A 17,707-nucleotide genomic window follows, 5' to 3' on the forward strand; every position below is an offset into this window, starting at 1 on the left:
ATGCTTGTTTAGTTCATATATATTTCATGTAATTATTGATATGGTTAAATTTATATCTAGTATCTTATTTGTTTTCTCTTCATCTTTTATATTCTATTTTCCTTCATCAAGTCTTTTTTTTTTTAAATAAATTCCATTTCATCTCCAATATAAACATTTGTGTTTTGCCTTTTAGTCCTTCCTTTAATTATTATACTGGAAATTTAAAAATTTATTCTTACCCTAGTTTAATAGTATAATTTTGTCATGTCCTGAATAATTCAGGAATCTTATAGTAGTTTAACTTCATTTATCCCCTTTTTCTTTTATGCTGTTGTTTCATGTATTTTACTTCAACATATGTTATAAACTCAAAATATTATTTTGTTTAGAAAAAAAAACCCGAAAATAAAAATAAGATGTTACTTTGTTATAAACACTCAGTAGACTTTTATTATTACCCACCTATTTATACACGCTGGTGCTGTTTATTTCTTACTGCTCTTCAGTTTTTCCAGCTGGGTTAGATTGAATTCTCCCACCTTTCTTTTTGTGTGAGGACATCTTTGTTTTGCAGTTTTTTTCTGAGATACTTTGCTGGATTTAGAATTCATAGTTGGTATTTTTTTTCCTTTCAGCAATTTTAAGCTTTCAATACATCACCTTCTGGCTACTGTAATTTCTGCTGAAAAAGGCAGCTGTTAAGTATTGTTTTCCTGAAGATATACTGTGTTTATTAATATTTTTTCTGTGTCTTTGATTTTTAGCAATTTGACCATGATATGCCTTACTATAATGTGGTTTGCTTGCTATTTGTCCTCCATGGGGTTTGCTGAGCTTCTTGAGTCACTGGGTTGATAACTTTCATTAAGTTTGTAAAATTCTTGGTCATTATCTCCTCAGATCTTCATTTTGTCCCATTCTCTTTCTCCTCTCTTTCTGGGAACCCAGTCAACATGTTTTTTGGATCTCTTGACTGTATTCTATATCTCTTACATTCTGTTATCTTTTTTTTTTTTTTTTTTTTACCTCTCCACATTGCAATTGAATGTTCTCTATTAACCTGGCTTTGAGTCCCCTACTTCTGTCTTCTTTTGTATTCAGTCTGCTGTTAAACCCATTCATTGTATCCTTTTGAAAACTGAGGTATAAAGTAAAATTTTCCCTTTATAGAATACAGTTCTGAGTTTTGACAAACGCACACTCTCATATAACCACTACCACAATCAAGATATAGAATTAATGTCATCACCCCCCAAAATGTCCTCATGCCCCTTTGCAGATAACCCCTTAACTCAGTTACCATCCCCTGACAACTACTAAGCTATTTTCTGACCCTGTAGTTTTGCCGTTTCCAGATTGTCCAATGAATGGAATAATACACTATGGCTCTTTTCATTTAGCATAATGCATTTGAGATTCACTCATGTTGCATGCAAGAGGAGTTTCATTAGTTTTTATTGCTGAGTAGTATTCCATCATATGGGTGCACCACAATTTGCTTATCAATTTACCAGTTTCAGAACATCTTAGTTTTTCCAAGTTGTTGGCAATTATGAATCAAGCTACTATAAACATTCACCTTCTTCATATCAGACATTCATGTCTATGAACAGATGTTATGTGCTTGGGAGGATACTTAAGAGTGGGATTGCAGAATCAATAATAAATGTATGTTTAAGTTTGTAAGAAAATTTCAAACTGTTTTTCCAAGGTGGCTGTACCATTTTCCAGTCCCACTAGCAGTGTATGAAAGTCATTCATTGTACTTTTAACTTAAAGTCTTATATTTAACTCTAGGACATTCATTGGATTTTTAGAAAATAAATTCTAATTCTCTGTTAAAATACTCCATGTTTTGATCCATGTAGTCCATCTTTTCCTCTGTTTCCACTTTAACATAAATGTTATTTTGAAGTGTCTTTCTGCCAACTCCATCTTAGGTCTACTTTTTGTGAGTTTCTTTGTTTTTACATTTTGAGGTGTTCTTTTCTTAGCTTTTTTATTGGTTCATAATAACTGTACATATTTATGAGGCATATAATATGTTTATACATGCATACAGTGTGTAATGATCAAATCAGTGTGTTTAGAATACCCATCACCTTGAACATTTATTATTTCTTTGTGTTGGGGACATTTCCAATCTTTTCCTCTAGCTATTTTGAAATACATAATATATTGTTAACTATAGTCACCACTGTGATATCAAACACTAGAACTTATTCTTTATCTTGGGTCTACTTTTATTGACTGTTCTATCACTTGAGTATCAGTCACTTTCCTGTTTCACCTATTAATGTTTTATTGTGCTAGACGTAGTGGATGATACATTGCAGAGGTTCTAGATGATGCTCTCTCTACAGAGAATGTTGAGTTTTGTTCTGGCAGGCAGTTAAGTTGCTGAGGAATAATCGTGATTCTGTTGTAACTTCGTGTTAGACAATGTTATGGTAAGTTTATTTCGCTTTTGCACTGAGTCCTAAGGCATAGTCCCAGGACTGAATGTCTAGGATGTTCACTTAGGTCTCTTTACTTTGTCTCGATCAGGGGATGCTAGTATATTCTTAGCACTAGGACCCCTCTGAGATTTCTGTCCAACATTTAGCCACCCATAAGTTGTTCTTTACTATACCTTTGAGGGTTATGCCCTGTACATGTGCAGCTTAGGAGTTCAAGGACAATCTCTCTACACATTTTTGGGTTATGTTCTGTCTAGCTCCTTTCTCTTTAGCACCCTGCTTTCCAGAATCTACCTCACAGCCCCAAGCTCTTATCTCCCTTTGTTTGCACCCAGAGAGATAATTGCTCTCTATTTGAACTATATTTCCTTTCAGTGGTGTTTGGAAAACATCTTTAGGGGAAAGGCAGGGTGAGTGTAGGGATCACCTTTGGTGCTTTCCTTCACTCAGCTGTCTCAGCTGTGAGCTATTTTTATCTATTACTCGAAAGCTTTTGTTTTATTTATTTGTCCAATCTTATTTATTTATGGAGGGAGAGTAATGTTGATATCAGCTGTGTTATTGTGAGTGAAACTGGAAGCCTCCTAAATTCTTCTTTAAAAAAATTGTCAAATAATCAGTAAATTAACTAGATTTGATAATTTGTAAAACTCTAGGATTTCAAAGTTGTAATATGGAATAACGGAATCATAGGTTTGCCTTAAAAAATGTTTGATTTTTCCTAGACATCACTTAGTGCTCTTACCCAGCTGATGAAAAAGATGCCCCATTTCCGAAAACAGATTACTAAGGTAAGCAGTATTATATATGAGATACCTAATTAGTTTTAGTTTATATTCAGTTTATATTTAGTTTATATTCAGCTCTGTAGTTCGGTTTAGCAGTGGGTTTCATGGAATACTTGGTATTAGTTGTACTCTAAAACCTTACTATATAGGTCTGAGAAATATCCCATATATCTAAGCTTCTTCATAACTTCTCTACATATATAACCTAGATTTATCTGAATCCAGCTTAAACTTGTCTATATCTTTGTCTTGAATAGCCTAACAGAGTAATATTTATCAACCTTATAAGAAATTCACGGCCGGGCGCGGTGGCTCAAGCCTGTAATCCCAGCACTTTGGGAGGCCGAGACGGGCGGATCACGAGGTCAGGAGATCGAGACCATCCTGGCTAACACGGTGAAACCCCGTCTCTATTAAGAAATACAAAAAACTAGCCGGGCGCGGTAGCGGGCGTCTGTAGTCCCAGCTACTCGGGAGGCTGAGGCCGGAGAATGGCGGGAACCCGGGAGGCGGAGCTTGCAGTGAGCTGAGATCCGGCCACTGCACTCCAGCCCGGGCGACAGAGCGAGACTCCGTCTCAAAAAAAAAAAAAAAAAAAAAAAAAAAAAAAAAAAAAAAAAAAAGAAATTCAGCAGTAGATTGACTAGTGGATGTTATTCTACATGTTTCTTTAAAGTAATAGTTACATATTAGTAGATTTAAGAGCATTTAAGCTGTTTAGTCAGGTAAACTATTTTTTTGCTCCTTACAAATACTATCAGAATAATCTTAACATTTTTGTCATGTTGCACCCTAGTCAACCAATGATTTTTGTGTGTGTTAAAATACTTGAAACATTTAGAAAGATAAAGAGAATATGAACTTGAAGAACTTCTGGGTATTTTTCTCACTTTCTCTCAAACTCAACACAAATTCAACAATTCAACACTTCCATCCCATTTATGCTGTCTGTTGATTGCCCCCTGTTGTATTAGTCTCTTCTGACATTGCTATAAGGAAATATCCAAGACTGGGTAATTTATAAAGGAAAGAGGTCTAACTGACTCACAGTTCCACATGGCTGAGAAGGCCTCAGGAAACTTACAATCATGGCGGAAAGCAAAGGGGAAGCCAGGCACCTTCTTCACAAAGCCACAGGAGGGAGAAGTACATGCAGGGCACATGCCAGATGCTTATAAAACCATCTGATCTCATGAGAACTCACTCACTATTATGAGAACAGCATGGAGGAGATCACTCCCATCATCCCATGATCCAAACACTTCCCATCAGGTCCTTCCCACGACACATGGGGATTATGGGAACTACAATTCAAGATGAGATTTGGGTGGGGAAACAGCCAAACCATATCACCTGTAGATCACATTCTCATTTGCTTCCTATCTTGAGCTGTTCCCTTGCTTACATGTTACCTTCTTTCACCTCAGCCCATACTTTCTTTCAGGCCTGTCTCAAAAGTTTAATATTACCAGTTGCACAAATGTCATTAAAATCCTTTAAATGATTGATTTCTTCTGTTTTTCAGCAAGTTGTCCATCTTAACTTAGCAGAAGATTGCATGAATAAGTTCAAGCTTAATATAGAAAAGCTCTGCAAAACCGAACAGGTATGTGCAGAGTCAGAAATGCCTCTGTTCATAATAAATTTCCAGGATAAACTTTGTAAGTTAAAACCTAACTTTTTGCTTGATACAGTGGTTGGTTTTTACAGAATCACAGACTCTCTCTTATCAGGGGAACCACCTAGGCAGTATTTAGTATGTCATTCCCCACTAATATTAACAAGTAGCTGTAGAGTATCTTAGTAAACAGTCCCTCGTATTATATATTTTTTATTTAATGGAATGATTTAAATTTTGGGAGCATGATTTCAGGGTAGCATTGTTGGCAGGACTTTCTCAGTACAGCATTTAGTGTAGCAGCCTGCAGAGCTCATTTTACAAGGGGCCTTTTCTATCATGCCTCAACTGTTTAGAACATTGCCCCTATTAGAATACAGGCTGCATGTAATTTTAAATATTCTAGTAGCCATATTAACAAAGGTAAAAATTTAAAAGTGCAATTAATTTTACTAATAAGTTGGGTGCAGTGGTGTGTGCTTATAGTCCCAGCTCTTCAGGAGGCTGAGGTGGGAGGATTGCTTGAACCCAGGAGTTTGAGGGCAGCCTGGGCAAGACCCTGTCTCTTAAAAAAAAAAAAAAAAAAAAAAAACTTTGACAACCTGATGTATTCAAAATATTATTTCAACATATAATCAATATAAAAAGTTATTAATTAGATAATTTTGCATTATATTACTTCAAGTCTTCCGGTGTTTTGTACCTACAGCACATCTTAATTCAGACTGATCCCATTTCAAGTGCTCAGTAGTCATATGTGGCTAGTGTCCACTGTACTGGATAGCATAGGTTTAATGATTTTTGTGTTCTCTGATTTATTTTTTGACCTTTTGTATTTTGTACAAACAATAGTTTACAAGGTGATGTTCATATTTTCTTGTGTAATGTCATCAGTGTTCCATTAAAATTTGACAAGATTTAATAATAGATTTTGTTTATTTGTTTTTGTTTTTTGTTTTTTTGAGACAGAGTTTCGCTCTTGTTGCCCAGGCTAGAGTGCAATGGCCCTATCTCGGCTCACTGCAACCTCCGCCTCCCAGGTTCAAATGATTCTCCTGCCTCAGCCTCTCGAGTAGCTGGGATTACAGGCACCTGACACCACGCCCGGCTAATTTTTTGTATTTTTAGTACAGCTAGGGTTTCACCATGTTGGCCAGGCTGGTCTCCAACTCCTGACCTCAGGTGATCCGCCTTGGCCTCCCAAAGTGCTGGGATTACAGGCATGAGCCAGCGCGCCCGGCCAGTAATAGATGTTTTTAACTAAAACATGAATTTCGATTATAGATCACTGACAGTATTTTATTTTCATTAAGGACCTGGCACTTGGAACTGATGCAGAAGGACAGAAGGTGAAGGATTCCATGCGAGTACTCCTTCCAGTTCTCCTCAACAAAAATCATGATAATTGTGATAAAATAAGAGCAATTCTACTTTATATCTTCAGTATTAATGGTAATGGATATAATCACTTTTTAATGAGTGTTTTACTATTGATCATAAAGGAATCTTTGAAAGATAGTTGCTGAACTTGGTTAAGATAAAAGGGAAAATATGAAATTGAGAGAAGGCTGAAGGAGATATAATTTGACTGTTTTTATTTTAAAAGCTTCATTCATGGGTACTACCTAAAGCCTTGAAATTACTTTGGTAGCAATTATGTGATTGTGCACTCATATTTTTACCTATTTAAGGAACTACGGAAGAAAATTTGGACAGGTTGATCCAGAATGTAAAGATAGAAAATGAGAGTGACATGATTCGTAACTGGAGTTACCTTGGTGTTCCCATTGTTCCCCAAGTAAGAAGTCTTACGTGTGTGTATACTTTATATATGTATGTATATACGTATAGTTGTTTGTATTAACCGGGGTTTTTTTTTATGTGGGTGTTCATGTGGACAGTCTTCTTAAGTTTACTCTATAGATTTTGAATAAATAAGCAATTAAAGATTTTGTTCTCTTTTCCATATGTAATTTGGGCAAATGCAGTTTTCTAGTGAATTTGTATTTTATAGCTTCTGTCATAATTCACTACTTATACTTTTGTCTTTATGATTCATTTATAGCAATTGTCATATTTTAGTTAAACATGTAACCTTTAACTATAATATGACAGAAAATAAGTATATATTTTCTTGATTAAAAAAAATTAGGCTTGCTGGGTATGGTGGCTCACACCTGTAATCCGAACACTTTGGGAGATGCTGAGGCAGGAGGATTGCTTGAGCCCAGGAGTTCGAGACCAGCCTGGGCATCATAGTGAGACCTCGCCTCTACAAAAAACAAAAAAATAGCCAAGTGTGTTAGTGTGTACTTGTAGTCCCAGCTACTCAGGAGGCTGAGGATCTCGCAAGCCCAGGAGGTCAGGGCTGCAGTGAGCCAAAATCATACCACTGTACTCCAGCCCAAAGCGAGACTCTGTCTCTTTTAAAAAAAAAAAAAAAAGGGTTCAAAGTCAAATTTGGAAGGACTCTATTTAGAATCTCACTGTTTCCCATCAAATTTTTTTTTTTTTTTTTTTTTTTTTTTTTTTTTGAGAGAGAGGCTCTCTATGTAACACAGGCTGAAGTGCAGTGGCGTGACCTCGGCTCACTGCAACCTCTGCCTCCCAGGTTCAAGCAATTTTCCTGCCTCAGCTTCCCGCCTGGGATTATAGGCACCTGCCATCCGCGCCCAGCTAATTTTTGTATTTTTAGTAGAGACAGGGTTTCACCCTGTTGACCAGGTTGGTCTCGAACTGTATCAGGTGATCTGCCCGCCTTGGCCTCCCAAAGTGCTGGGATTACAGGTGTGAGCCACTGCATCTGGCCCCATCAACTATTTTTTTTGTTTTGTTTTCTGAGACGAGTCTCACTCTGTTGCCCAGGCTGGAGTACAGTGGCTCGATCTCGGCTCACTGCAAGTTCTGCCTCCCAGGTTCATGCCATTCTCCTGCCTCAGCCTCCCAAGTAGCTGGGACTACAGCCATCAAGTTTTATAATACTTTTATTTTAATAGACATATGTTCTGATAAGATTATAAATAAATTTTAGCATTAAAGCACAAAATACTGTTTAGTGGAGTTATGTGACCACACTCAGATTTTTTAAAGTAGACATCTCCACTCTTAGTTTTAAGTCAAATACAATATAGTATTTACCGGTAAATTAAATATCTTTGTTAGGAAACATAAGAGTATTATATTTGAATAGAATTACTGGTTTTTAATTTTTTCCTCTTATTGTATTAGTCTCAACAAGGAAAACCATTAAGAAAGGATCGGTCTGCAGAAGAAACTTTTCAGCTCTCTCGATGGACACCTTTTATCAAAGATATTATGGAGGTAAAAATCATTACATTCTTTTTTTCTACCTGAGTGCCCTCTTTAGAGTATGCTTTACTTTTTGTAGTTTGTGTCGGTCTGAGTATATGTATTGGGCAGGAAGTTTCTGCAGTGGTTGGAGGCTTTACAAAAAAGCCTGTATCTGGGGTCAAGGGAGGAGAGGAAACTTGAAGATTCTTTTTTTTTTTTTTTGAGACGGAGTCTCACTCTGTCACTCAGCCTGGAGTGCAGTGACACAGTCTTGGCTCACTGCAACCTCCGCCTCCTAGGTTCAAGCAATTCTCTTGCCTCAGCCTCCCAAGTAGCTGGGACTACAGGCACATGCCACCACGCCTGACTAATTTTTGTATTTTTAGTGGAGACAGGGTTTCACTATGTTGGCCAGGCTGATCTTGTACTCCTGACCTCATGATCTGCCCACCTTGGGCTCCCAAAGTGCTGGGATTACAGGTGTGAGTCACTGCGCCCAGCTGAAGATTCTTTTCTTAAAGACCTCAGACAAACTCACACCACTGACTGCTTCAAAATAAATAAAAATAAACACATATATGCTTTATGAAAAATACTGCTTTGTTTTAAATAACTGTATGTGGCGTAAATATAATTTACTTGAATGAAAGTTCAACAAAATAACATTTGTATGTGGACCACTATTAGAAAGTGTTAGATGCCAATATTCTTGGAAATATATTTGGATTAAAATGTAAACTTTATTATAGTTTGCTGTCAGATGAATCATGCCTTTAATACTGTTTATGCTTAGAGAACATTATTCAATTACAGGAAATTACAAAATGAGCTAATTTTAAAATTACTTTATGAGCTTAATAAAATTATGACACTTATTCTTCGGTCATGATCATATAGTTTTTATTCCCCTTTTCCTTTGACTTAAACCAGTTTATACTTTCTTTTGGGAGCTAATTTGGTACAGTGCATAACTATGATTTCTCTGTTTTGCTTGGCTAATTTTATGTCATTCACACATGCTTAAACATATATGAAAAATCTAAAGAATTTAGACTTTGTTTTCTGTAACATAAGGTTTTTTTTTTTCTTTCTCACAAGGATGATGTAGAACTAAGTAGTTTCTTATGGCTAGTTTCTTTTTGTTTGTTTGTTTTGTTTTGTTTTTTTAACATATTCCTGATCAGTTTACCATGGCTAGTATTTGTAAAATAAGAAATGACTTTCTTGAACCCCTTAACAAGGATTTGCATGTTAAATTCAGAAAATACACATTTGGATCCATGACAATCTTAGGCCTTTAGAATTTCTCCTGAAACTTGATTTCCTCCCTTCTTGCAGTCTTACTGAAATGTTCTTGGACTACTGAGTACTTTGTGCCCAATCCATGTGCCCACTTGTTAATACTACTTGTACTACCATGCTGTAAAGCAGTGGTCTCCATACTTTTCAGTTCATGCATACCTAACCATAAAGAAATGTGAGCATGAACCTATTGATTTATAAGTTAAGCATTACTGTAATAAAATATAATCTATGTATACAGTATATTTATATACATATATATAATCGTAAAATCTAACACTGATAAAAGGGAAAATTTTAATAAAATGAAAAGGAAAACTTCCCATATCCCATTGGATTGTCTTGAGTACCCCTAGGCCATAGCAGTAGTAGCTATGAAGGGCAAAGCTTTAGAAGTGTGTCAGGACTGGAATAATGATTAGAAACCCCTGGCACCATAGAACTAAAAGCTCTGATAAGGTGCCTGAAATACTTATAACAGCATGGGGACCCTCCAAATGAAGAAAGGGAGTCATGCAGCAAATATTGGTTTAATCGGTAAATGATTTCACTAATTTTGAAGCAAGTAAGATTTGCAAGTTTCAAAGAAAAGGCTAATCTTATACTAAATATGTCTAAGGTTCCTCAATTGCAAATGCAAGTTTTGACCTTTATGCCAAACAAAGTCCTGCAATTTACGATTTTATTGATGGAATTAACTCTTTCCTTCCCTAGGATGCTATTGATAATAGATTAGATTCAAAAGAATGGCCATATTGTTCCCAGTGTCCAGCAGTATGGAATGGTTCAGGAGCTGTAAGGTAAAATCTATAAGTGAAAATCAATGAAATTTTCGTTCTACAGACTAATAATTTAAAATGGTACACAGATAACTCATGTTTGGCAACTTTCTTTCAAGTATACAATCCTGTATTTTTTTTTTAATTGTTTTAAATGAATCCAGATAAGCAATATGAAAATGTACTTTATGTACTTTATTATAAAAAATATTTTCATGAAACAGTAAGTATTTCCTTCCCCACCTCCTCTTCCTTCACATAGCAGAGACTTTAATCCTTTTTGATAACTATTTTTGTGTTGAGGTACTTTAAACATTTAAAAAGATAGAGAATGTTATAATGCGTACCCTTATGCCCAGTGCCCAGTTTATTAACTAAATCATTATAAGTATAATTCAAGCTTCCTGTATATCACACTCTGGTTTTATTATTCTCCCTTTATTTTCTGTCCTGAATTTGGTGTTTATTGCCTGTATGTCTTTATAATTTTTCTACATATGTTTGTATCCTAAACAGTGTCTTGAGTTATATCTTGCAGGATTTTCTCTTGATCTTTGGCTTTCAGCCGTTTAACTGTGTTGTGTCTAGGTGTAGTTCTCTGTTATTCTACCTGAGGATTCTACCTGAGGATTGTTGAGATTCTTAAATATGCAAGTTAATAATTTTCATCAAATTTGGGAAGTTTTCAGGCATTATTTTTTTCAAATTTTTTTCTTCCCCTTTGTCTCTCCTCTCCTTCCTCTCCTTCTGAAACTCCTGTTACACACAAGTTGGAGGGTTTAACATTGTCCTGTGAGTTACTGAGGCTCTCTTTTCTTTCATCTTTTTAAAATTTGTTATTGTACTTTTCACATGTAGAATTTCCATTTGATTTTTTTTATTTCCATTTCTGACTGTTGAGATTCCCTGTTAACTTGTTAGCATATTTTTCTTTTTAATTCTTTGATCATATTTGTAACTGCTTGGAAGTCCCTGAGTCTACTCAGGGTTAATTTCTATTGAATGTCTTTTTTTTCCCCGAAGTATGAGTCACACATTCCTGTTTCTTTGTATACTAATTTTTGGTTGAAAATTGGACCTTTTCGATAATGTATTATAGCAACTCCAAATTGTTTTAGTAATTTGTGTGGACTTAAACTATGGAATCTTTCTCTCTTGCTCTCTTGTAGCCACTGATGTCCTTGTTGAGTTTTTAAAATTTTAATTTTTTGTCTTAGCTTCTAGTGGTTGCCCCTATGTCTGTGTAGTTTAGAGGTCAATCAGTTATCTGTTCAGACACTTCAAGCCTGTTTGGCTTCCATCCTCTACTGATCAAGCTGAGTGTGGGGTTAGGGGTTGCATTCCAAAATAGGCAGTTCTTAAGTCTCCTTCCCTTTTTTTAATTTTTTTTTTTTTTTTTTTTTTTAAATAGAGGCAGGGTCTTTCTCTGTTGCCCACACTGGAGTGCAGGAGTGTAGGGGCATGATCGTAGCTTATTATAAACTCAAACTCATCGGCTCAGGTGAGCCTCCCACCTCAGCCTCCCAGGTAGCTAGGGTTCCAGGTATGTGCCACCACACCCAGCTAATTTTTTAAATGTCTTGTAGAGGCAGGGTCTCACTGTGTTGCCCAGGCTGGTCTTGAACTCCTGGGCTCAAGCGATCTTCCTGCCTCAGCCTCCCAAAGCACTGGGATTACAGATATGAAACACTGCACCCAGCCCTTTTTTCCCTCATTTTTTTTCCTGGACTTTCTCAGGTTTTCCCCACACATGCATAGTTTAGCAGTCCATTAATAATGTGCAGAGAGCTTATCTTTGGCTTCTTTACTTCTGGGATTTCCTTATTAAATTTGTACCTGGCCAGGCAGAGTAGCTCATGTCTGTAATCCCAGCACTTTGGGAGGCCAAGGCGGGCGGATCACTTGAGGTCAGGAGTTCAAGACCAGCCTGACCAACATGGTGAAACCCCATCTCTACTAAAAATACAAAAATTAGCCGGACATGGTAGCACACTCCTGTAATCCCAGCTACTCAGGAGGCTGAGGCAGGAAAATCGCTTGAACCTGGGAGGCAGAGGTTGCAGTAAGCAAGATCACGACACTGCACTCCAGCCCAAGTGACAGAGTGAGACTCCGCCTCAAATTATTTATTTGTTTGTTTGTTTGTTTGTTCCTGATTGGCTGCCCATCCTAAGTTGAGACCACACCTAGCAAAGTTGCAGGATTTTGTACTCGCCTCACTGCCCCACCTTGAATCAAGTCTTCCACCAATTTTGCAGTAAAGCTATAATTTTTCTCTGACTGAGCTGGGAGAGCAGTGAGGGTTAGATGCAGCCCAGGATAGAAGGTTACATATTCACCACCACCATTCTTACCAGATACGTTAGCAGATATTCAAGATTAAATGCTTCTCAATTTGTTGTCTACCTATGGTTTCCAGTTAACCTGAAATGTTTTGTTTTGTTTTGTTTTGTTTCCCCCCACAATTTCATACATGTATATACTTGTTTTCTCAGAGGGGAATCTCCTGACCACCTTATTCTGCCATGACCACAAGTGCTCTCTATATTATGTTTTTAAACTTAATGTAGTATCATATTGTGTGTCCTCCTGCAGTCTGCTTTTTTGTTTCCCTCACATTATGTTTGTGAAATTCATTCCAGACTGATACGTGCATAAATTTTCACTGCTAGTTTGTATATAGTTACATGAGTATAGCAATTTATTCATCTCTTTTCCACGTGATAGAAATTTAGGCTCTCTCAAAACTGGCATAATTACAAACAGTATGCAGTGAGCATTCTTGTACTATTACGTGTATCCGGGTAGGGTGCTTGCCTTGGACTGAGGACTTTTCTTTAGTTTTATTTTTTCCTTTTCTACAAAAGGTTTGGAGATTATGTTATCTATTTATATTCTTGTAGCAGTTTATTACTGCACATATTTGACTCAACAAAGTCTAAGATTAATGAGTATCCCTGCCTTCCTCTTGAACAATACAAGAACCTTAGACCAACTGGATGTAAACCATGCACCCCTTAAATGTTATAATACTTCATTTTTGTTCACTTCGTATCTTTTTTACTCCCCATATTACTAAGCAGCATTATTGGTTTTTTAAAATTCAGTTGTATGTGCATGTGAACCTGTTAAATCGCCCACCACCCCTTTTGTGTGGGCTCAGTTTCTTTCTGAAGTGTATCCTTTCATGTGGGTCTGTTGGTGGTAGTCTTTTTTATTTTTTTCCAAGACAGAGTCTTGCTCTGTTGCCCAGGCTGGAGTGTGGTGGTGCCATCTCAGCTTACTACAACCTCTGCCTCCCGGGCTCAAGCAGTTCTCGTGTCTCAACCTCCTGACTAGCTGGGATTACAGGTGTGCACCACCACACCTGGCTGATTTTTCTATTTTTAGTAGAGATGGGGTTTCACCATGTTGACCAAGCTGGTCTCAAATTCCTGACCTTGTGATCCACCCACCTCAGCTCCCAAAGTGCTGGGATTACAGGTGTGTGCCACCGCACCTGGCTGGTGGTGGTAGTCTACAGTTTTGTTCGTTCCTTCATTTGGTCGTTGTTCTTAGCCAGCTATGAATTTCTAAGAGCTGAGGTATGTTCAGTCAACACTTGTAGAAAATATTCTGCTGTTTCCAGGGTTCTACTTTAGCTCTTGGGAAAGTGGAGGGGTCGTGTTTTCTGTCACTCTTGTACCTTGGTGAATAATTAGCCTTTTTTCTCTGGTTGTTTTTCGTCCTTGGTTCTGTGTATTCCCTGTGCTATGTGTATCTGAGGATTTATTTTTGTTTCTTTCTTTGGGATTCATTTGTTTCCTGAATCTGAGGATTTACATCTTTCATAAATTCTTCAAATATTGCCACTTACGTAGTCTTGGTTTTGTTGGAACATCTTATTCTGTCATAATGTCTCTTAATCTCTTATACTTTTTTATTTCTTCTGCTGGTGTTTCATTCTAGAAATTTTTCTTCAGATTTAGTTTTCAGTTCTTTAGGTCTCTCTTACCCTGTGTCTCATCTGTATAAGCTGTTTTTTCTTTTTCTATTTTCAGTGACTTTATTTTTCCGTTTTAGAAGTTCTCACATTTCTTTTTTAAACATGCTTGGACTTTTTGTTATTTCTTATTTTGTCATACTTTCTATCCTACTTTATTGTCTGTTGTCATATTAAACATACCTAATTTGTAGTCTATATCTAATAATTTCACTGTTTTACACTCTTTGGGTTCAGTTCTGCTGTCTTTTATTTCTGCATACTCATAGTTACTTATTTCCAAATGTGTTTTGTACTTTTGAATGTTGAGTTTATTTTGGTAGCCAGCACTGAGAGCGGGTCCCTTCAGGCAGGTTTTGCATGTGCTTTTACCAGATTAGAGGTTTTTTTCTTTTTGTGTTAATTTCTCAGTCTGGGTTTCCTCAGACCAGGAAGGTAGTATATATAATTAACACCTAAGACTCTATGTGACAGGCCTGTGGCTAAATTATCAGGGGAGAAGCTTCCTTGCATCTCCCCTTGCCTTGGAGGGTGTCCTGACCTTATGCCGGGTGTCAGCTCCCAGTCTCTACCTTGCACAGTACCGAGGGGTCGGCCCCTTGTTTGCTAAGATCAGAAAAGACTCCACAAGGCAGACCAAGCCTCAACTCAGTTTACCATTCTAGTATTTAGCTTCCTTTTTACCAATAGCCCCTGGAGATTTCTCTGACTTGTTTACTGTCAGCTATGCTTTAAAAACATGTTTGCTCTTAATCAGTGCTCCTTGGTGCTATTTAGAGGGAAGTTTTCAGGATCTAGGGATTTAATTATCTTTATATCTCTCAGTCTTCATACATATGTGAAACAAATTAAATATAATCCCATTGCTCTAAAATTGCTATTCAGAAGCTTAGAAATTATTAGAATTGTTTTGAGCAGTGTTGTCTCCTTTTCGTCTGCCTTCTGACCCTATTTCTGTCTGTTGAAACAGTTTTTAAGCCAAAGTTATGTTTTTAATATGTCCTTGACTTTGTATGGGAACAAGAGTGGGTCTTGTTCCTGTTTCATCTTTCAAAGGGGAGGGAAAATTTTAATTTTTAAAATTTGTTTCCTGTTGTTCACTACCTCATTCTTTAAGGTAATGAATGGAAGCAATCATCTGAAAGGCTAGATTAAGAATTTTTTTTTTTGAGACAGAGTCTTGCTCTGTCACCCAGGCTGGAGTGCAATGCATGATCTTGGCTCACTGCAACCTCCGCCTCCCAGGTTCAGGCGATTCTCCTGCCTCGGTCTCCTGAGTAACTGGGACTACAGGCATGCGCCACCATGCCCAGCTAATTTTTGTATTTTTAGTAGAGATGGGGTTTCACCTTGTTGGCCAGGATGGTCTCGATCTCTTGACCTCGTGATCCGCCCACCTCAGCCTTCCAAAGTGCTGGGATTACAGACGCGAGCCACCACACCCAGCCAAGAACATTATTAAAAGTTTGCTGTGGGGCTGGGTGCAGTGGTGCATACCTGTAAGTCCAGCTACTTGAGGCTGAGGTGGGAGGATTGCTTGAGCCTAAGAGTTCGAGGCTGTGGTGTCCTGTGATGGTGCTGGTCCGCAGCTGCTGCACTGTAGCCTAGGCAACATAGCAAGACCCCATCTCTAACAAAACAAAAATTTGCTATGAGATCCTATATTGCAAGGCGTTCTAGGTCACCCAGAACAGTGACTCTCGAAGTAGGTAACAAAATGAACCATTGGGTACTTACTTTTACCTAAAGAAGAAGAAATTAAGTTTTGCTAATATATACTAGTACATATATGTCATTTACACGTTAATATATTTGTTTATAAATGGATGTGTTTATTTTGAAATATTTACTTTTCAAATAAAAGCTAAAAATTTTTACCAGTGGAGCCTGTGAACAAAAAAAGTAATTCCTATGATCTAGAGCAATGCTAGCCAATAGAACTTTCTGCAGTGATAGAAAGGTGCTATATTGGCACTGTCCAGTATGACAGCCACTGGCTACATGTGGCTATTGGGTACTGGATATGTGGCTAAGTATGGATGAAGAACTGAATTTCTTATTTCATTTAATTTTAACTAATTTAAATTTAAATAGCCTCATGTGGCTAGTGGCTACTGTATGGGACTCTGGGGATCTACAGCAATCTGGAGGAGGAATGGTAAAAGTAATGACTACTGTTTATTGAGTACTTACCTAACACCAGATTCTGTACTTAGTGTGTTCTGTACATTGTTTCATTTCATCCTTGTAACAGCCTTTAAGGTTTAGAGAGAAGTTAAGTAACTTGCTGAAAGTCATACTGAATCAAAAACAAGCAGAATAAAAATAGAAACCCAGGTCTAATTCTTAACAGCCGACCTCCTACCATCATAGGTTCCTGAATTCCATTCCAGCAAGGAACAATCGAATACACATCAGTTCCAAAGTAATACTTGCCCCTTTCCCCTTCACATCTTCAAAACCTTTTCCTTTTTCAGTGCCACTAATTTTTAATTTCAAGAAGCTGCAGACTTCTCAGGTATATTATTTCTTCTTATGAAATAATAAGGGAGGGTGTTAGCTCTACTCTATAGGTTAAAATGCCCAGCCAGATTATGCACGATTTGTTAAAATTGTTCTTGAAATGTGCTGTTCTACTTAACTCTTGGTGCTTTAGTCATACTATGGTTAAGTCATTTCCTTAAAAATCAGTGTAATTGGGCCAGGCACGGTGGCTCACGCCTGTAATCCCAACACTTTGGGGAGGTCGGCAGATCACAAGGTCAGGAGTTCAAGACCAGCCTGGCCAAAATGGTGAAATGCTGTCTCTACTAAAAATACAAAATTAGCTGGGCATGGTGGCATGTGCCTGTAATCCCAGCTACTTGGGAGGCTGAGACAGGAGAATTGCTTGAACCATTACCCGGGAGGCAGAGGTTGCAGTGAACCAAGATCACTCTACTGCACTCCAGCCTGGGCTACAAAGTGAGACTGTCTCAAATTAAAAAAAAAAAAAAAAAAAATCAATGTAATTGGTAGCAAGTTTAAGTTTGGTTAAGTTAGGCTTTTTAAGTCTACAAGTATTATGGCTTTGGAAATATTTATAACATGTTGACTTTTTTAAAAAATTACTTTTTAGTGCTCGCCAGAAACCCAGAGCTAATTATTTAGAAGACCGAAAAAATGGGTCAAAGCTGATTGTTTTTGTAATTGGAGGGATTACATACTCTGAAATGCGTTGTGCTTATGAAGTTTCTCAGGCACATAAATCCTGTGAAGTTATTATTGGTAAGACTTTTGTTTTCTTCTTTTCTGTTTTTAAACACAAACTCTAAATGCAAAAGTATACATGTAAAATGTTATCTCGTGTTATACATTTGAGACAAAATTTAATGCAAAAAAATTGTTAACCATAGAATGTGTTTTATCTGATGTGTGCTGGGGTTTTTTTCCTGGTTGAGTTTTTGATAGTTTTATTTTCAAACATGCTTATTTGAGGAAAAGGCGCTTGCTCCTTTAAAATAGTA

The 17,707-nt window shown here is 37.2% G+C and overlaps 1 protein-coding gene across 1 annotated transcript in view; it reads left to right on the forward strand.

Annotated features, from left to right (window-relative positions):
* Window positions 1-17,707, forward strand: part of STXBP3 (syntaxin binding protein 3) — a 56,635-nt gene that overhangs the window by 37,499 nt on the left and 1,429 nt on the right. The window contains exons 12-18 of the mRNA XM_025354088.1: window positions 3,167-3,232; window positions 4,755-4,835; window positions 6,161-6,299; window positions 6,539-6,645; window positions 8,076-8,168; window positions 10,155-10,240; window positions 17,320-17,468. Coding sequence (XP_025209873.1) covers window positions 3,167-3,232; window positions 4,755-4,835; window positions 6,161-6,299; window positions 6,539-6,645; window positions 8,076-8,168; window positions 10,155-10,240; window positions 17,320-17,468 — 721 coding nt within the window. The remainder of the gene's footprint in view (window positions 1-3,166; window positions 3,233-4,754; window positions 4,836-6,160; window positions 6,300-6,538; window positions 6,646-8,075; window positions 8,169-10,154; window positions 10,241-17,319; window positions 17,469-17,707) is intronic.

Source organism: Theropithecus gelada, chromosome 1 (assembly GCF_003255815.1).
Source record: "Theropithecus gelada isolate Dixy chromosome 1, Tgel_1.0, whole genome shotgun sequence".
Taxonomy (NCBI): domain Eukaryota; kingdom Metazoa; phylum Chordata; class Mammalia; order Primates; family Cercopithecidae; genus Theropithecus; species Theropithecus gelada.